The sequence below is a fragment of the Gavialis gangeticus genome, unplaced genomic scaffold (genome assembly GCF_001723915.1).
Source record: "Gavialis gangeticus isolate Ggan-Ray unplaced genomic scaffold, GavGan_comp1, whole genome shotgun sequence".
In the NCBI taxonomy this organism is placed as follows: Eukaryota; Metazoa; Chordata; order Crocodylia; family Gavialidae; genus Gavialis; species Gavialis gangeticus.
In genome coordinates this window covers 2,218,646-2,240,681 of record NW_017729032.1, presented here as the reverse complement: position 1 = coordinate 2,240,681, position 22,036 = coordinate 2,218,646, and the positions used below count along the sequence as shown (strand labels likewise).

Sequence of the window (22,036 nt, the reverse complement as noted above, 5' to 3'; positions counted from 1 at the left end):
GCTCCGCATGGGTTTTCCCTACAAAGATTCAACATGTACCATGTATAAGCACACAAGACCCCTTACTACTTCTGAATGTGCTGTCTGTAAGTTCGCTTTCCTACCATGAAGCCTTGCAACAGGCAGCACAACTGACTGCAACTGGAAACGCTTTCAAGTGGAAACTCCCCAAAACATGGCTTATTGCAAGACTACAGGATACCCCGCACAAGGATCGTTAACTACTGTAAAATTAACTTGTACTATTCATGTAAAGGCTCGCCTCTCCTACAGAAACACTCTGGTAGCCAGACCTATTTAAATACTATTGTTGTTAGCAAGATGCCAGCATCATTTCCTTGCCTAGCAAAAACAGAAGTGAGTTGTGGTAAACCATGCTATCGATTAAACCAAGTCATCCTGACTCGCAGTCCATTTTCGTAACTTGTGAACTACTATTTTTTTTTTTTTGGTTTGTTTAATGAAAGGAGCACAGGCAAACCTGCCTTCACCTGTAACCCTAACAGCCAGATGCAGACCACTACCATAGTTTGGCAGATGCACACTGCCTATGACACAACCATGTTGGCAACTCTGCTGACATGTCACCATGGATGGTAAATGTCAGTATATGGTACATGTCTGCTCATTAAAAAACTTGTGGCTACACACCCATGTCCACGCAGCCAGGTCAAATACAGCCATTAGCAGCCTCCTGGGTGAATCTGTTTCCTAACATCCAATAGTTAGGTGTCTGGGGCACATGACGTGTGAGGAGAGGTTGAGGCAACTGGGCTTATTTAGTCTGGAGAAGAGAAGACCGAGGGGGGACTGAATGCCTTTAACTACTAGGGCTGCGCAAAATTTTGCCTGGTGTTTCGTTTCGACTCGTTCTGAGCTCGAAACAATGAAATTGAAATGAAACGAAAGACTTTGAAACAGCTTTGAAACAAACTGAGGGCAGTTGAAACGTTTCGAAAGTTTTGGAACATTTCAAGTTTCAAAGCTGGGCTTGCTTGCAGGGAAACAGAAACTAAGGAGAGAGAGGGGAAGGGGAAGGACTGCTCTCATTATTGACTGTGTAGCTGGCCAGTGACTGTGCTTCTTCCCTGAAGTCCCTTCCAATCCCAGTGCTCTGGGGGAGGGCTGAGATAACAGCATAAAAAGCACTGTTTGAACTGAGCGTTCTCTGCGCCTTCACACTTACAAGTGACGCAACTTTTCCTCTGAACACTATGGGGTGCCGTTTCCCTAATGCCTTGAAACATGACAGGCTCTGTGGCCTCAGCAGCGGCTACCCTCCCTGCTGCTTTCATTCAAATCAGACACAAAATGATAAAGTTATAGGCATTTTCATGATTCCCCATTATAGCCTATGGGCGAAACGTTGAAACAGCAAAACAGTTTTGACAAAACAAAATGCGACGGTGCTTCGAAACGGACCATCAAAACGAAACACCATCCCTTTGAAGTGGTGAAACGGAAGTCGAAATAAAATGGTTTTGACTTCCATTTGAAGGGAAGTTTAAAAGAGGATGGAGCTAGACTGTTCATAGTGATGGCAGATGACAAAACAAAGAGCAGCGGTCTCAAGTTGCAACAAGGGAAGTTGAGGTTAGATATTAGGAAAAAACTCTCACTAGGAGGGTAATAAAGCACTGGAACAGGTTACCCAGAGAGGTTGTGGAGTCTCCATCCTTGGAGGTTTTTAAGACTCAGATTAACAAAACCTTGGCTGGGATGATCTAGTTGGGGCTGGCCCTTCTTTGAGAAGGAGTTGGAATAGACGTGACCTCCTGAGCTCCCTTCCAATCCTAATAGTCTATGATTTTGTGTTTCCCCATTACCAGGCCAAAGCCTTGTCCTCTGGGTCTCAAGGCTGCTTTAAGGCCTCCTTTAAAACAAGTTTTTTTTACTAATGCTTTTTATTAAGGTTCTATCTTATAAATACCTTACAAGTGCTTAATAAAACAAGGAACACACCACAAACTTACTTTGTAGTAAGTTTATAAGGGCCACAAAAAGCAGTTTTATAGACTGACCTAAACTATTGATCTGCTGAGCTTTTAATACCTGGTTAATTGTTGCAAAACATCTTAAATTATTAATGTTGTGAATGGAATTTAATACAGAAGGCATGATTCCTTTTTGAAAGTGGTGTGACATATGCAGGAACCTTAATTGGGATATGCTATGGAGAGGTGGAGAACAAGCAGTGCATTATAGTTACCCAGGTGTGAGGTAACTAGCTCCATTATATCCTTTCAGTCCTTTCACAGTTTAGATTCAGTGTGCAACCAAATACTCAATAGTGAGTATCAGCACTGGATTCTGTTTTCATTGCATCTTAAGAAGAGTCTCCTCTTTTTTTTTTTTTTCTATTTTCTCTGGGTTTGCTGAGCCTTCCTTGGGAAAAGATGAACTACATAAAGAGCACATGAAATGTGAAACAGAAGAATAAAGAGACATAAACTGCTCTGATTTTAGCTTAAAGCACCCATTATATTAAAAGCAAACTTTATATTAAGTTTAAACTGTAAAATGCTTTTAAATATAAAGCATTCTGCTCTGCATTAAGTTAAAAGATATTTTCCAGATAAGTTGCATTACCTTGAAGATTTGCTCTGGGCCCAGAGGATTTATGAACGCTGAATTCCAGCCCATATTTATGGCACCCTCTAGTAAGTTGTCCAGAGCTGGAGGGAAGAGGCCTGTCACTGAAACTGCTTAAGCAAAATAACTAACCTCTCATAAATGATTATAACTAACCTCTTTAAATGGCTATTAAAAAGGGGATTGTGACGTCCAATTCTGACCATTCCCTCTTTAGTTACCAGACACTTGCAACTTAAAGAAACAGACAAGTTTTCAATATAAAATGACTGTGTTTCAACAAACGTGACAAATACTAAACTTCCCCGTTTCTAAATATAAAGGATAATTATATGGTGGACAGTTATTGTCTTTCTATTTTAACAGAACTGTCATACATCTAGTGAAAGGCTGTCTTCATTACAAGCTGCATACCTTGCCCAACAGATGTGGCCAGAGTAGCCTGCCCACCTGCCCTAGTAGGCAGGGGAAACGGGGACTCTTATTGCTGGCTGAATGGTGATGACAGGCAATTGCTCAGAGCAAAGGGGAAATCGGATCAACCCAACGGGCACATTTGTCTATGGGGAGGACAAAGAAGACAGTTTGGATCTTCTCCCCATTGCAGGACTGCATGCCTCCTGGTGCAGGAATTTGAGCACAGCTACATATAGGGCACACTGTCACTTGCTTGTGCCACTGACAGCTTAAAGACTGAGGCTTACTAAGAGTCAAAAACCAAACAAAAAATGGTAGGAGTCAGTCTGCAGAAGGAATACATCTACGCCAGAAAGATACAGCAACTGGGCATTCAGTCTAGCCGTTTAAACAGCATAACCGCAGGCACCACAATGATTTTTACACAGCCCAAGAGTATGCTGTGTGACCTAGAAATGGTCCTTGGAGGTATATGCGCAGCTTATCTCGTTTCAAACGAGACCCAATAAAGGGATGAAACTTCACCAGGAGTTTGTGTTCTAAAATTACTTGTGGACCTCAAGTAACTATAGGCATAGTAACAGTACATAAAATCAGGAGGAGAACATGGGCAGGCCAGGTCCTTTGGGCAGGTGTGATATCTTTCATTAGACCGACTGAGTAGTTAGAAGAAAGTTTTTTTAAGCAGGCTTTCAGATGCAGTCACCCTTCTTCAAGCACAGGGAGTCTCTGCTGTTCACAGAAGTAGAACATGACAATTCTGCCAGTTTTACTAATAACAATGACAAATGCTATCTTTTTAAGTTGTTGTTTTTTGGCTTTGTTTTTAAATGTGCACAAGAGGGAATAATCATTCATTATGTGCAATCTGCCCTCATCATCTCAATCTCAAGAGCTAATCTTATTCCCATCCCCTCAAAAAGGTAGATTCCTCCCAGAATTGATTCCAACATTAATCTCCTTTGCAAAAATCAGAGATGAAATCATTCTCCTTGGGTTCTATAACAATGTCAGGAGTCAACAGTCAAATGTGAATCTCTTCCTGTTAACTGGGACCCCAGGAGAACAGTGCTGTCCAAAGGAGGCAGAAAAACCCTGCTTCAGACAGAGAGAGCATGAGCTGGCCCAGCGGTGATGGAACGAAGCCAAGACACTCAAACAAAATGAGGCCTGTCTCTTGTGGGAGGAAAACACTGTGAGGCATGGCATATACCCTGCAGAAAATTTGTTCGTGTTAGGACACTGTGATGCCAGCTGCATAAACAGATGCCACATTAACCACATTAGAGACATTTAGCAGCTAAAGAGTGAGAAATGAATTCATTAGCAAAGCCAGCGAGGTTTTGCTTTATTTATTTATTTGAAAAGAAAACCACGGAATACAGTTATGACCAGACTATTTAAGCCAATGTGTTATTGAGCTCCAGGACTTTAAAAAGCATAGTTCACAGACACAGAGAAGGGACCCTGTTCTCTTCCAAAGTCAGATATTCACACAAAGTGATCTTAATAGCCAAGCACAGCAGCAGTATGAAATTAATTTCTAACAGTTGCAAAATAGCTTCCCAATTCTTTTAAGTGCACACAGCCTGCGGCAGTTTCCAGCTCCATGGGGAAAGTCATCTCTGGCTACATTATCTGAATGGTAAACAGATGAACTAATGAAAAGAATTGGAGCACATTTTTACAGGGTTCAAAAGTCAAGCTAGACACCTCGCAGAGTACATAAAAATGACGTGACCCCATCCCTAGATCTTACAATTTAAGGCTTGGATACTTCAATCAGATCCAAGCAGGCCAGCTCTTGAGAACCCCTCCAATGAAGCCCTTAGGGATCCACTCCCAGGAGTCTGATTGCTGGGTCAGGTTTAGTTTCAGATACAACAAAGGAGTAACCAATCAGAGACGGAGAGGACAGAAGTTACAACAACAGAATCTCTTTTACTCAGCAAATGCCAATGGACACACTGCTGAACAATTAACAAGTGTAACTGGAATAACTCCTGCTTTTAAATGTTCAGCTTCTCCAAGCAGGAAACTGCAATCATTTTGCTGCAGGGCATTCCCGCCCCCAGCCCCTCTCCAGCAGGGAAGAAAGCAAGCTAAGCATACTGCGGTTTTATGAACAGGACCAAACAATGGCAAGGGAAGACGAGGTCGAACGCTCATAAACTACTCCGAGACCGTTTCAGGCTGGACATAAGGAAGAATTGCTTTACTGTCCAAGCCCCCAAGGTCTGGAACAGCCTGCCATCAGAGGTGGTTCAAGCACCTACATTGAAAACCTTCAAGAGCAAATTGGATGTTTGTCTTGCCAGGATCCTATGACCCCAGCTGACTTTCTGCCCTTTGAGCGGGGGGCTGGACTCAATGATCTTCCGAGGTCCCTTCCAGCCCGAATGTCTATGAAATCTATGAAAGGGGGTAGAAGGACCAACCTTAACCAATAGACAGTGATAGGAAGAGGGGGCACGCAGGCAGACAGCATAAGCTGCAGCTACACTCCCAGACTGAAAAGATTAAGCAAGGCTTTTCTCCACATACTTTTTATATAGTAGTTAAGGAAAAACAACAGGTACTGTACTTCTGCAATCTGTGAATGACCATGTCACATACAGGAAATGCATCACTGGGAATAGCTAAATAAAACAGCAGGGACAATTAATGCATTCTAAAAGTATTGGGGGAAACCCCCCCCATATAACTGAACATTTGTATTCTAACTGCAGCAAATTTAGGACAAATTCATCCTTGATGTCATTTCATGCAAGTGGAGATGCACCAAGGATTATTTCCTCAGGACTGAGCAATTTAGGGGGTGAGCACACACTTTATAAGAAAACAGAACTATCAAAGTATCTACTTGCTTTTCCTATTTTCAAGTTTCCCGTTTCACTATGGCTTAGCATTTTCCTTTTACTTTACTTGCAAAATAAATACTTCCATGTTTGATCAAGTAAAGCCATCAACTGCACAGCAGCCTGCAATCACACCCTAAAAGAGAAGGTACAGAAGTAAGACTGATTTTCTACAACCTTAAAAATAAAAGTGTTTTGCATCTAGAGAAGTATAAGTAGGTTACTGCCTACAGGAGAGTCACTAAAATATCACATATGGTAGTGAGTGAATTTGCAGTATATGCCTTCCCTAACTAGGTGTTGTCCAGCAAACAACAACTGATTAGCTTTTGGATTTTAGGCAAAGAGCAAATCAGTTATGCAAGTGATTAAGTAGTGTAGTCCATTCATGAACTCAAGCTAATGTATTGTTGAATCAGTAACATTCGTGGACAGAATTTTTTTCTATTTGAAAAAGGTGTGAAATTTAGCTGCCTAGCAGCTTTGGAGATTGAAGTCTACTTATATAATCCATCCTTTACCATTTATATAAATGGTAAAGGATGGATGGTGACAGCATAAAAAGAATTCCTACAATGTTGTGCTAAGTTATAAACCCTAACCTGAACTACTGCTAAAGGTGAGTTGGTTTGGACTTCAACTGAAATTACTTGGCTCATCTTCTGATATTGCAAACAGATGTTGACACCTGTCTACACAAGTTGCCCAAAAGCAGTGAAATGACTTGGTGAATTGCCATGTGACCATAATGACTTTCAATCATCAGCCTGGACCAGGTTGGAGTCAGTGAGCTGAGGGGCAAAAAGGAACTGGTGCTGTGAAAAGGAACTTATAAATAAAAATGCAGAAGCAGACTCACATTTACAGGGCATTACAAATACAGCCTTACCTCCCTGGCAGAACCTGAATGTTTCAACTGTGTGCAAATCTCAAATGCCAAATTATAAGACGCATTTACGCCTTACAAGCTACATGAAGTTACATTACCAGCCGCTCAAATATAAAGCACGTATCTGTGACAACCTTACTGTCTCCCTTGAAGTCTGTATAGAGTATTCTTCCTTAACTAATTGGTAGTAAAACCCTCTGGATACTCTTACAAGCAACTATTGTGCAAGAGACAGGAATTCAGCTACGGGGCAATACAAACACGAGAATTTGAAGATTTTCAAAAATCTCCTTCTCCGCCATATTTCAAAGGTTTGTCTTTTTTTCCGCCCCCAGTCAAGAGATTTATTTGAGTTGCGATCTATTCACAGCTATATGTAAAAATGTTCCTTCAATCAGATTCACTTGTGATTATTTAATCCGCCTGCAACAGGCTCTCAGAAACTGTAAAGTATTGTGAAAGATGGAATACAAATTCACAGTCTCAAATATGCGTCTTTCCCTCCTTACCAAATGTTTCCTCTGAGGAACATTACTAGATCACAGCTGGTCAAAATACTAAATCTTGATAGTCTGGCCAGGTGCCAAAATCCACAGCTACAGCACTATGGTATGAGAATACTTTTAAAAAAATAACTTAAACACCATTTGATCTTTTTTGTTGCAAACGATGACCTCATGGCAGTAAGAAGTCTAAATGAAGGTGTTTAAGTTGGTTTACAGCCATTTGAAATGTTTGAAGCTCCAGCCACAGCTTGGAGCCAATATCATGTCAGCTGTGCTAAAAAGCAATAATAGTTTTTCACCTTCTTAAGGATTACTGCTTAAATAATGCACAATAAATGACAGGGATGCAAAAGGTGCCAAAAGGAGGCCGCCAATACGAGGTTAAGGTGAAATTACATCTTTGACACCTAAGAAATCCTGACATAAGTTGTTTAAAAAGTTCATAAATTAAGCTACCAGAGTTTTCGAAACTCAGCAAACACTACGTTTCATCTGTCTCTCGAACCTGGCAGTATAAAATGAAGAACAACTTTTAGGCACGTAATTTGATGACTAGATCACTGAGACCTTGTGGGAAACCTTGTAGGAAGTGGTATAAAAATGAGACTTCCCTAAACACCAACTAAAAAATTAATCTAAAAGGAGCTTTTTGTGATTATCAGAGGTGTTCAATGCATCGTGTTATCTATTCGTTTACTAGACAGCATGAATCTAAACTGCATTCTTCATTAGCTGCTGGTGCTGCTTTTATGGCATCTCACCTACTTTTCTAGGGATGCTGCGCAATTTGACTAAACAGAAATTGTACAGAAGAGGGAAACTCATAAGGGAAGGCTTAGATATGATTTCAAGTCTGCAGTGCTTCAAAAGAGCCCGATCTGTGAAAGAGAAACAGCTCCATCCATGAAGAGGAATATAAACAACTGTTCTCTCTCAAGATTATACAGTCTAAGTTTCAGTAATCCTCAGAAGCCAAAGCAAGAAAATACCCTAGAGAATGAGATCAGAAGCCAAAGCAAGAAAATACCCTAGAGAATGAGATCTTAAGAATAATATGGCTGTACACGGCCCTCCACATCAGCAAAAACTGCTCTTGAAAAGAAGCTGCTTTTCTGGAAGCCCCTTAAACTCTAAGACAAAGAAAATGTGGAAATAGACTTATTTTCAAAGGAAAAAGAAGAAACTTAGAGAACCACAATGTGCATAGGTTAATCAACAGTTTTGCCTCATTGTCTTTCACCTTAAAAAAAAATGAGTCTACCTCCAGCCTTATAAGAAATGCAAGTCTTGAAATGCTGTAAGAATCACAGAAAATGAGGGTTGAAGGGACATCAGGAGGTCACATCTAGTCCAACCCCCTGCTCAAAGCAGGACCAGTCCCAATTGCATCATCCCAGCCAAGATTTGTCTACCCGGGTCTTAAAAACCTCCAAGGATGGAGACTCCACCACCACTTTGGGTAACCTGTTCCAGTGCTTTACTCCATGACTGTCATAAGAGTGTGTAGACACTGCCAACTCTAGCTTGATGTTGCCTGCAGACAGAAAGTAAATACCTAACGTATTTTATACATCATGTATAAAAAAAAAATAATGTTTTTCAGAGGAAATATGTAAACACAACAAAATACAGATGCCAGGAAAGAAGCCACTGGGGAACCTGAGAGTTTGGAAGCTTGCAAATTCAAAGCAGCAAATCATTTTTGTCGAGATGAGAAAACATGTGCATTAATCATTTGCATTCCCCTGGAGAAACCAAAGCAACACAAATCTCACCAGGCAGAGAGATGCAGAAGTAACACCATGGGGAAATTAAAGCCTGACCCACAGATACTGAGACATGCTGCAGACTTACAACGGGGTTAAGGGCAGTCTTAGGGCTACAAGCCGAACAAAGGAATTTGTGAAATGTCATGCCAAAAAGAAGGGAAAAAAATGCCTCTCAAACAGATACACTCAACGGGTGGTTGCCAAACTAATCCAGACAGGAATTTAGGGGAAAGGATCTTTTGCAGAAAGTTAGGTTGTTTTAAAGAGGTGACAGGTATTCTCAAATGTAAGCTGATGCCTATCTTGAGAAAAAGTGAAGCTGAATGAAGCATTTAATCTCCCCTAACACTTCCAGGGCATCCAGGTGCTGCAATGGGATTAGTAGCAGAAGACAGCTGCACCTCTGCAAGGCTGGTTTCTCTTATAACACTGTATCACAACAGTGACTAAAAGAAAGAACGTGACGGCCCCTAGCGGACAACGGGGCATGCACGTTATTCAAACTGCCCACAGGGGTTCGGGGCAGAGACAGGGTAGGAATAGGTGTAAGTGGATATCCTGGATCTTGATACATAGAAGAATTTTAAGCTAGTTGGTATAAAGCCACCCTATTGCTCTGCTAAGGTGGTTTCTATAAAACCGTGCCTAATTATTTTAGGTTGCAAAGAAGTGTGGAAGACTGATGCAAACACAATACACATGGAACACGTGCAGTATTCATGAAGTAAGGTGGTAATGGACCCCAGTGCAATTCATGAAACCGATTTGTCAGAGCATTCTGACCAGAAGATGAATGGCTTCATTTAAGTGCCAACTGCATATTTTTTTTTTGCAATTTCTTAGTTGGTCTAATGAAAGGTATCATCTCTGAACCAAGAGTTTTGCATTTCTTTTAATCTATTAACGTAGTCTCTCCATTATCATTACTGACACAATCAAAACTGTAGGCTTGGCCAATTAAAATGCAAAGACAATTCACAGGGATCTAAGCAGTAGCCCTGTCGGTCTGAGCACAAAAGGCAGGTGAAGTGTTTGGGCAGAGGTGATATCTTTTATTATTAAGTTGGCCTAATAAAAGATATTGCCTCTATCCAAAGACTTTGCAAGACAATTCCACAGGTTTCCAAGAGCATCTTAACAGAATGGTCTTCCTAAAAGGCCAAGTTAGTCTCAAGAAACCAGGCTGTGCACGAGAACAACTAGACCAATTCAGTTCCTTTCTTCCATGTACCCTAGACAGGCCCCAGTGGTGCATTAGGCATGCTTTTAATATAAAACATTTTGCTGTGCATAAAGTTAAGATATTTTAAAGATAAGATGTATATCTTGGAGATTTACTCCTGGTCCAATGGGTTTCTGCATGGGTGCATTAGAGATTTGCACTGGTGGAGTTCACCTCCCCACCCCACCTCTCCCCCACAGTACAGACAAATCCCAGGACTTTTAACCTACAAGGAGGAACTCCCAATAGGAATCCTGAAATTAGAGTTAGTTATTGGCAGTAAGCAAAGAGAATTACTCGTTCACAAATGGAATACTTGAATAGCTACGTTTGCTTAAGTCAAAGAATCATAGAAGTAGGACTGGAAGAGACCTTGTAGATCTTCAAGTCCGACCCCCCGCCTGGGCAGGAGAAAAGACTGGACTCAAATGAGTCCAGCCAGGTAGTCATCAAGCCTCTTCTTAAAGATCCCCAGGGTAGGAGCCAGCAGCACTTCCCTAGGAAGTTGGTTCCAGCTCCTAGCCGCCCTAACTGTGAAGTAGTTCCTGCGGATGTCTAATCTAAATCTACTCTCTAATAATATGCGTCCATTGTTCCTTGTCATGCCAGGGGGCGCTAGGGGAAACAGTGTCTCCCCTAAACCCTTCTGGTCCCCCCTAGTGAGTTTACAGACATTCACCATGTCCCCCCTCAGCCTTCAGTGAACTAGATCTATAATAAAAAGTCATGGTTTCCCTTTGAATTTATAACCGGTCCCTGTACCCTAATTTAATAGAAAAAGGCTAGCAAAAGCATTAAAACAAGAGCCAAAAAGGTGGCACACTGCCAATCATTCAACATTAATTTATTCATTCATTCGACAGCATCTTCTGAAGACACTGTAAGACCTTCTCTTTAAGCAAGATTTAGTTTATTCTATTACATTGCATTTTATTTTTTAAAGATTTTTTATCTGTCATTATAATTGATCTTGATTTTTATTTCCAGTTATTCTGAGTCCCTTGCAGAGGGCACAAATCTAATACATTCATGTTATTCAGTTATGCCCTGAATTGTGCTCACTCAACTGAAAGAATGAAGTGGCTCCTGAAAATGATATTGTTTAAAGAGGAATTGTAGAATCAACACGAATGTTTAAGTCAACAAGAGTCAAGTCAGGGGCAGAGGAGGGGATCTAAAATAGCAGCAGCCACACTGAAGTGCCCTGTATGCCTTGTGGCGCAGCCAGACCAGAAAGGGCTGTGACAAGCACACACTGTTCCCGCATTGGGGTTTAAGCCTAAAACAGGCAGGAGCAACCAATTCGGCTGCAGCCCTTCCCAGTCTGACCCCTAACACTCCTCCCAGAAACAGAGGTGTGAGGTGCAGGTTGAACCATGCCACGTGCCTCTGTTTCCAGAGGGAGTGGGGGAGATGGGGACAATGACCAAGAAGGGCTGTGGCAGAAGTAGCAATTCCTGCCTGCTTATCTAGAGACACACAGAGCTGGTCCACTTCACTGTAGTGGTGATGCCAGTATCACCCCAGTTGAGAACCACTGGGTGCTTGTACATGTGATGAAAAACCAGCTGTTGTTGCAGTTTAATTGAGTCATGCTGTACATGTGGGGGTTTTATTACAATTTAAATGAGTTTCCTACATTGCAAACTAAACCACATCCGCAGGTAGTTTAGTTTGCAACGTAGCTATTTTTAATGTTGTAGCCTCTGACAGCCCCCCCCCGCCACACACACATTTGGGAGAGGCGGGGTGAATGCAGAAGCAGTGAAGGGCCTGATCCCTCCCCACCATCCGCCGGAGCCTGTCCACATTTCCTGCAGCTGGGGGCAGGGGGCAAACTGCCGGTAGGCCAAGCAGCCCCTGAGCTGCAGAAGGCCCCAGTCCTTCCTACCGCAGCAGTGGCACCCCCTGGGGCCACCCAGGGGGGCTGCTAGTGGGAGGGTGCTTCCCAGCTTGGGATCAAGAACCAGTTGGATCAGGCTGGGTGTTGCCTGTAAGCCGGGGCAATGCCCGCCTGCTAGCCACCAGCCAATGGGGGCACTGCCACCGCCATGGAGGAAAGGACCTGGCCCCATAGCACAAGGGCTGCTTGGCCCACTGGCAGCTTGTCCCTCCAGCTATGGGAGAGGCAGGGAGGCTCCGTGGGGGGTGGGGGCAGGATTGGGCCCCTCACTGTAACAGCGACGGAAGCTCCTCAACTGAAACAGTAGGTTTTTCATTGTCACAATTTAAAACTCACTGTTTCAATTTAGGAAACTAAACCCCCGTCACATGTACAAGTGGCCACTGGGAGGAGGAGGAGGAGAAGCAGTGGTCTAAAACAGAAAACAAAAGACTCAATGATAGTTACTGGGAAGACAAATTAAAAGAACAACTGGACCAGACATAAGGAAGCGCACACTTCCAAATTAGAAAGCAACAAAAAGCAACCTGGAAGTACCTTGGCATTCACCTTTGCTATGGACTATCCAGTCAGGAGATCATCACTCACTCAGTTTATTCTGACAATCTTCACACAGTCGCTGGTGGTGGGTGTGTTTGCTTAGGCGTACAGAACCACATATTAGCCACACACATGGTATATTTGCACTCAAGTGTATATGCACACAATTGCAAATGTCTGACTTTGAAAATCTGGTCCATTATCTCCCCCTTGAGTAAGGCTCCCTGAAAAGGCCCATTTCCATTTATATTATTAGGAAGTACTAGGAAGGATTGTTTAGAATCATTAGCCCTAAAAAGAGAGAACAACTATGCATTGCAAACCTCGGAGGCGAGAATGAAATGAGGCATAGACACTCTTTGGGGGAATACGATACTCCCAGAGAACTATGCCTCATATTCATACATGCTTTGAAATATCAGTAAGCCAAAAATGTGTTTCGTCTTGCTAATGACCGTACATCACTCCGAGAAATAACCATCTCTGTAAAGACAAAATCCCTAAAGAATAATGAAGGATTCCATCATCGGCACTTCAAAGCAAAGGGCAAATAAAGCAAAAAAGGAATATCTAGAATTGTGTGTCTGGATGTAAAAAATTATTGCTGTTTAATCCATCTTAAAGAAAACTTACCCCCATTTGTGCTGAAACATGACTGAAAATTTGACTCCCTTTACAATACTATTAGGTAGATACAAGTCTTTTAGAAATCAGGTCAGAGCCCCGTTCTCTTTCTGCCAGGGCTCTAACATGCTCTCCAAAGGGTATTCAAAACAGGTTGGCCTTTAAAGGTAAGTCATAGAAACAGAAAATTAGGGTTGGACGGGACCTCAGGAGGTCATCTACTCCAACCCCCTGCTCAAAGCAGGACCAGCCCCAACTAGATTAACACAGGGAAGGCTTTGTCTAGCCGGGTCTTAAAAACCCCCAAGGATGGAGATTCCACACTCTCTCTGGGTAACCTGTTCCAGTGTTTTACTACTCTCCTTGTGAGAATTTTTTCCTAATATCCATGCTTAACTTCTTTTGCTACAACTTGAGCCCATTGCTCCTTGTTCTGTCATCTGCCACCACTGAGAAAAGCCCAGCTCCATCCTCTTTCGAGCCCCCCTGCATGTAGCTGAAGGCTGCTATTAAATCTCTCCTCAATCTTCCCTTCTCCAGACTAAATAATCCCAGTTCTCTTAGCCTCTCCTTATAAGTCACATCTCCCAGTCCCCAAACCTTTTTCACTGCCCTCCACTGGACTCTTTCCTATTTGTCCATATCCTTTCAGTAGTGAGGGGCCCAAAACTGAATGCACTACTCCAGGTGTGGCCTCACCAGTGCTGCACAGAGGGGAATAATCACTTCCCTTCACCTGCTGGTAACACTCCTACCAATGCAGTCCACGATGCCATTAGCCTTCTTGGCAATAAGGGCACACTGCTGATTCACATCCATCTTATTGTCCACTGTACCCCAGGTCCTTTTCTGCAGAGTTGCTGCCTGGCTAGTCAGTCCCCAGCCCGTACTGGTGCATGGGATTGCTTCAGCTTAAGTGCAGGACTTTGCACTGTCTTTGTTGAGCCTCACGAGATTTCTTTTGATCCAATCCTCCAGTTTAAGTCTCTTTGAACCCTTGCCCTACTCTCCAGTGTACCTACTACTCCCCCCAGCTCGGTATCATCTGCAAACTTGCTGAGGGTGCACTCCATCCCATCTTACAAGTTGCTGATAAAGAGATATTGAACAAAACTAGACCCAGGACCAACCTAGCTTGATACTGGCTCTCAGCTAGACATTGTGCCGTTGATTACTACCCTTCAAGCCCCATGATCCAGCCAGTTTTCCATCCACTGTACAGTCTGTTCCTCTAACCCATACTTCCTTAGTGTCACAGAAAGCAAGCAGGCTGGTCAGGCATGACTTGTCCTTGGTGAATCCATGCTGCTCCTAATCACCTTCTCTTCCAGGTGCTTAGAAGTGGATTCCTTGAGGACCTGCTCCAAGATTTTTCCACAGACTGGGGGAAAATCATTTTCAGTCTTGAGCAAATGCAGGGGCCCTGTAGCTCACAACCGTGGATCATTTTAGCACTTGCATACCTCAGTGACAGTTATTATATAATAAGCTTAAGAAACATCTACATACTGTAGGCAACCCCTTTTTAATGTGACTTGTTACAGGATCAGAGCTAGCAGAGGGGGAAAAATTCCTTAGACAACAAGTCAGATTTACTGCTGAAATCATTTGCGTTACATATCTGGGATTAACTGGCCCAGGGAAGATAAAAAATAAATCTGTATTCCATAGATTCTGCTGAGTCCTAACCCAATAATCTTTTACATCATATTGGTGTCGGTGCTTATTCCCATCCATGATGCTTATTATGGTTCTGTATTTCCATATTTTTCCTTTCCATTGCCTACATTATCTTTCAAACACAACTAAATCAGATTTGGATAGTAATCTAGGTCACTTATTAAATTGGTATAACTTTCACAAACTATGCTGTATAGTCACCTGGTTTCTTGTGGGAGACAAAACAGGTAAAGACCTAGGTGTTGGCCTTCAAAAGACTAATCCTTTCCCCATGCAAAAGGCATAAATAAGGGCTAGGAAGGACAACTGTGTTCACAGACCATTAGTGAGGTCTACTAGGTCTAAACTGCCAGGGAGGGTATGACAGGGGATAGATCACTCTAGATCAAAACTGTTCGTATACTCATTACTGCCACTGTCAGCAGCAGCTTAAACTAGCAGGGGACAACCAGGGCAGCAACCCTGGGCATAATTTGGGGGGTTAAGGGGGCAGAAAAATAACAGCAGTTGCCACAACTGTGCATTCGCACTGGCAGCACAGCAACAGCCAAAAAAGTCACTGCTGTCCCCATGCGTCCCACTGTCCTGGGCACCTGGCTGCCTTGTTACACCTGTCAGATTGGATACTGGGCTTGACGGACAGTTGGTCTGACCCAGCATGATACTTCCTATGTTCCTCTGTCTTGTCACTATTAAAGGCTGCAGGGCAGGCATGAACTTCATGGCTGAAAAAGTGAACTCCAGAAAGCAATTATCTAGAAAACTTCAACGAAGTTTTGTAGAGGGAAGATTATTATCTGCGTAAGGCTGTTATTGTGTTAAGTCTTTCTTCCACATAGCTGATGGATCCCTTAGTAGCCCTTTCACACAAATGAAGCCAAGGTAGCATGTTTCAACCCAGGACAATAGGACATAGAAGGAAGACACTGTGCTATGGCTGAAGGGTGACACCCTGTTTTCCAAAGATAGAGTTGAGAAACTACCCATCCAAGCCAGGGACAGTCACACAGCATTCCCCAAGGTTTGCTTCCATCACCTCCGCCGTCCAATGTTTTATGCAAAGCTGCCGGGGCAAGAAAATTAACAAGAGTCTGGAATACAGGAGCATTATTTAAACATCACAGTAAATGCCTTCACAGACAAAGAGATTTATTTGCAGTATTCTGTTCTATACAGCTCTGTCTAGCTTCAGAGTGCACTAGCTTTTCTTTTCCAGTGCCAAGCTAACCTAGGGGCATTGATAAAGCCTATGCACTTAGGAGTTGAGACCATGGCTGGAAAGAGAGTTATCTAGAGGGTTTCAAGGGAGTTCTATGATCGCCATTTATTCATGAGTTTGCAATGCACAGATTCACAGAATTTTAGGGCTGAAAGGGACCTCATGAGATCATCGGGTCCAGCCCCTACAATACAGTAATGGGTTTGTTTGAGATGACAGACAGGATATTACGTTGGGCTGTGCAAAGCTTTGGTCGCCAATTCAGTTCAGCATAGATTTGGCCCGACTGAATCAGGAGACCCTTTAACCTCTCTGAATCGAATCGGAACCCTCCAAATCGATTCAGAGATTTGATGATTTGGACATAGACACAGGTTTAAATATATTTTCTACATACCTCAAAGTACCAGGCAGCTCACGAATACTGAGATGCTGGGGCAGCTGAAGTGTCTCACGGAAGCATTGCAGTGTTTATGAGCTGCACCCAGTATCTCGAGGTATGTAGAAAAAACATTTAAAGCTGTGTCTATGGCTGAATGAATTGCTTTTTCTACAAATCAACATCGAACCTTCAGATTCAGATTCAGCCAAATCAAAAATCGGGACAGTGCTCTGAATCAGTGAATCAAATCACAGTCCTTGATTCAGGCCAAATCTCAATCGAATATGGCCCATTTTGAACACCCCTAATACTATCCTTGAAGGCAACTCAGGTTCAGGTATTGCACAATATGGTTGCCCATTTAATACTATGAACTGTGCTGATCTTAATTCGCCTATTCTCCACTGGCTTCTAATGATGCTTTGTCATTTAATTGAAGGTGGTGACCAATCTAAAGCCCTGTGCTATTTCAGGCGTTGGCTTCCTGAATGAAGATCGTCTCACTACCTGGAAGTTACCTTACTACTGGAAAGTACTTCTTTTAGTGTCCCTAAATACAAAGAAAATGGAATGATTAAGCCTCTCTGGCTGGTCCATAGTTTTAGGTCCTAAAACTTATCTTGAAATGTTTTCCCCACCTCTGGCATATCTTGCTTAACGTTCACTGGCACATAATGCCATTACCCGTAGGAGGAAAGGAGAGTTTGCTATGATGTACTCCATGCTGACAGTGTTTAAGAACTTTCATTCTGAAAGAGAGCTGCAGAGCACATGCCACTAAAAAAAAAGTCTGGATGAACTAAAATTTGCTGTAGTTTCTAACCTATAAAAGAGGCACTTACCATCTGACCATTAGCCCATGCTCCATGAAGTTTTTCAGGTTAGGAAGAGTTTGCCTTAGATCTGGAGTACCCAGTCCATGTTGATACCTAAGCTACAAAGACAGAATTATTAGAATTAGTAGGGCTTTCCAAGTTCTACACTAGATTTCAAAACTGGGTGTAGAGAATGCACAGGTTATTCACTAGCTTTCTGAATAAGAGTTAAAGGATAGCCAATTAATTCAAACTGGGGGGGCGGAGGGAAGGAGGAAAAGGAAGTCCTAAGTTTGCTATCCTTTAGGAACATTTTAAATGCAAAGCTCCATAATAATGGATTAGCAAAAGCCCTGAGGACAATGATAAAATAATCAGTCAACCTGATCATTAATCCTTGTTATAGTATAACTGCTTTGTTTCCTGCACACTATAGGAATGTGCTCTCCCTGTAAAGTGGGTTGATAAAACATGGGGGGCTTATATTTCAGTGCTGCATTCCACCATTCATTGGCCCAAAAACAGCAAAAATTGTTTACATGGGTATCCAAGCATTGTCTGTTTTTATGAAAATACTACCCTGATCTATGCTAAACTAAGAGGTATGTTTTTGAGATGGTGGATTAGGAATTATCCTCATAATATCCAATACTGATAATGAACTTTTACATATTAATTCCTCCATGTAAATTTATAATTTTGACCACAGCAACTTATTTACTTAAAAAAAGATAAGTCTGATTTCTATTGTATCCTTAGCTACGTACTAGTTTTGACATATTTGGCCCAGCAAATAGAGATGCATTATAAACAAAGTAGTTATTACAGTGCGTGTGCGGGGAACATTATTACATTAACTCACCTGATCCCCTGATTAGCATACTAATTCAAAAGTGCATGCAAATACTAGCTGATGACGGAGGCCCAATGTTCAGTGAATGAGCTTTCTTAAAAGATGTGATATTTTTCAATCCTCCTGTCTCTGAGAATAATCATCTGCTGAGGCACAGACCTAATGTAGCTGCCTCAGTGCCAGTGTCTAACTTATCTTCTGGAAATTTAGTACCTCTTAGGAGAAGTGCGCTTGAAATTATGAAAAGGTAGTTACTGAAAAGTTTAAGTAGTTTAATTAGAAAATGTGTATATGCAGAACTACCATTCAGCAGTGGTAAATCAGCACCATAATCAGTTGTTAACGCTATGACTGCGTGAGTCCAGAGGGGGAAGGGGGCGGTAGGGATTGAGGCCCCCATGGTGAGGGCGGGAGTTGGGCATGGCTGGGGCTGCTGCCAAGCTGGGACAGTGCACGGGGCTTAGGGCCCAGGACCATGGGTGGCCACAGGGCCCAGGTGGGAAGTGGGACGGAGCCATGGCTGGCTTGTCCAGAGGGCAGGGGGGGGAAGGAGGGGCTTCCTACTGCTGTGTGCACTCCCGGGGGGGGGGTGGGGGCGGGGAATGAAAGGCACACACCCCTCAGATACGTGTGCGGGGCAGGTGCAGGCTGCCCACTGCAGGACTGGGGCTCCCCCACCCTGCTGCCCTCCCCCCTAGGTGAGACCTGGCGTGGCAGGACAGAGTGCGGTGGGGAAGCTCAGTCCATGGCCAGGGTACCAGTATATCAGGGCTGCTCAGGGCCACAAACCAGTGGCGGAGAAGGAGGGGGGCACATGGCCAAGGCTGGATCTAAGTCCCGGTGAGCGCAGGAGGCAGAGGGGCTCTGAGCGTCCATGATAAAACCCCCCAAATTTATAGGCATTTAGAATTTATTTTATTATAGTGATTGAGGCACTGGTAGGCTTCCAAACTGCATTAAAATTGTAAATATATCAATAAAACATTGTGTTTAACTGATACTATACACATACGTACATATATATACATGTACACACACACGTACATATACACACACCCATACATATATGAGTGGTGTTTCATTTTAATCATGGAAAAATGTGGATTTTGGGGGTTTAATTAGAGTAGTATTTGTGATTTTGTTTTTTAAATCATAGAAAACCAGGACCCCTGGTCATAACACACATGCCCATTGCAGCCCTTGCCATATTCTGCCTAGTTTAAGTATTTATGTTTACTAAAAAAACATAAGAAACAACTCTATTTCGTCGATTTACTAGAAACCCATGCCCATTATTTGATCCTGCATTATAAACTTCCAGGCAGGTCTTGGAGTCAAATATATCCTCCAGCCTTTGTTCACAGTATGAAAGACATCCCTTAACACACAGCCTACTGGAATAAGCTAGGCTGAGTGTGATAAATGAATATTGCCATTAGTATAGTTTAAAGTCACAGAGAGGAAATCACTGCCATTTCTGAGAAATAAATGCTTAGCACCTGCACAATGTACTGATCCATTTAGCCACAGTCAAAACAACTCCTTAGCTCTTTAGGATTATTCATCTACATAACTGGTAGAGCTTGCCTGGAAATTAGCATCATTCACTGGACACAATAGAAATTGAGCACTTTATGGAGATCAGAATTTATTTTTCTCCTAATCCATTGTTTTAAAACAGTGTAAACTTTAATTTTTCAGGGAAGAAAGTCTTGGGAGCTGCTTCTAGGTTTTCAAAGGCAAAAAAACTGCTTAGGAAAAATAATTCTCAGCACTGGATTGTGCAATAGGAGGCCACTTTTACACACTTTATTATTTCCATATGAACAAAACTATGTGGCATGGTGGGCTGCAATGCATATTTTCTGCTACAGTGACAGAACATGGATTAGGACAACCATACAATGTAAATTACTGCATGATCAACCAAGCTCTCCTGATGGGATTACACTGGATTTGGTTAAGCAAAGAACTAGCCTAGAGCAAAAGAAAAAGAGAAATTTACAATAAAAATCAAAGACATTGCAGTTGGGTCTTCCCACCACAGCCAAACCTTTGCAATAGCTATTTTTTTTTTAATAGTTTCTTTTAAAATTCTAAGGTTTCAAGGCATGAAAAGGACAGGATTAAAGGATTTTTCCCTTTAAGGCAGTCATGCACCCATTTCAAACACAGCCAGGATCAGAGGGCTATAGATGGGGAGTGGGGGGGAAGACTATGCAGTATTAAATATGAACAAGAGCCTTGTTTCTAGTCAGTCAGTTTTCTATTACCAAGGAAGTTCACAAATGCCACTGAACAGCAGCTTTCATGCTGAGCTCTGTTTAAAAGTTTAGTCGTTTCAACAGATATGCTAAAATGTGAACTCCATACTGTCATGTTGGCAATGCAGAGCCGTACCAGAACTCTGATCAAATTCCACTACTTCTACAGGAGTTGTAAATGAATAGAAACCTGTACTGTTTGGATATTTATGGTTAACATCACATGAAAACAAAAGCAGAAGCTTTAGCTTGGAACACAAAAGGAGGTATTGCCTGCAGAACAGCTTTTGCTGAGCAGGCAAAGAGTTAGGCAGTGACTGCATGGATGCTTTTACAATAAAGCACCTACCAGAACCATATTTTCCCCGTGTCTGCTGGTCCTGCGGCAGTTAATTTATAGACTAACGTGCACCCTATAACAATAGTTCCAGACACAAGATTCCTTTTTAAAACCAAAATTCAAAGTGGGCTAAGCAAACTTGATACACGGACAGCTTAGTTCAAGCAGCGCATCTCTGCTTGAGATCAAAGCTTGCAATAGACAGGAGAGGTCTACGGTGCATGGCCTAAAACGAGACAGAAGCCTGCCACGTAAGCCAGAATCATTGATTATATTCTCTGCTGTTAAGCGAGATGCACAGAAAATAAAAATACAACTCTGAGTGCTTGTTCTGCTGCTTTTTGAATACTGAGAACATGGCTCAAACAATACAGAAGCCACACAAAAGACCTGAAAAGTCCAGATGAAGCGACCTGCTAAGACATTTCCGTGGAGACAACTGTTCCTACCTAGGACGCTTTACTGTGATACCAACTATCAGTTCTGCTGTTATGGTGCCAGAGTAGTTAAATATGTCTATAACAACTCTTGTATGCAATGATGGAGATGAGACTGAATGGGGTCACTAAGGTAATCCCACCAGAAAGGCCAAACTCAGAATTTCCCAGTCCATTTCCCACCTCCTCCTGACAAATGTGAATTAAGTCTGATTACATTTACCACTATCAAAATTACTTATCAGCCTGGAGGTGGTCTGTATCATTTCTAAAATGCTATATAAATATTTTGGTGTTGGTCTAAAAAAGCAGCTAACCATTACAATTAAATATAAAACACAAACTACAGGTAACACTGGGGATTAGTAGGGAAGAAAGGCTTTCACTTTGTGACAACAGCATTGAACTCTCTCCCCTTCAACTAGAGTGGTTAAGCAACTAGTCCTGCTGCTGCCATTTAAAATGATAATTTGATGTTGGATGCAAGCTAATGTTTGTTCTAGTTGAGTGTTGTAACCCCACCACCCCAATTATCTAGAGGAAAATGTGCCTGTTTTCATTTCAGCGCGCAGGGTGCTTCCAGATGTTTAAAAATAAAAAAAAAAAATAAAAACCCAAAACACCCTGTGCTTTACTTTAAATGTGGCACATTCCCTTGCCAAGCCCTGCACGTGCCCAGAGGAGGCAGCGCATTACGTCAACCTGGCTCACCCAATCTCTGTAAAA

The 22,036-nt window shown here is 42.4% G+C and overlaps 1 protein-coding gene across 1 annotated transcript in view; it reads right to left on the bottom strand.

Moving 5' to 3' along the window:
- Positions 1-22,036, bottom strand: part of UVRAG (UV radiation resistance associated) — a 210,880-nt gene that overhangs the window by 3,122 nt on the left and 185,722 nt on the right. Inside the window, exon 14 of the mRNA XM_019524976.1 lies at positions 17,444-17,535. Within this exon, the coding sequence (XP_019380521.1) occupies positions 17,444-17,535 (92 nt within the window). The remainder of the gene's footprint in view (positions 1-17,443; positions 17,536-22,036) is intronic.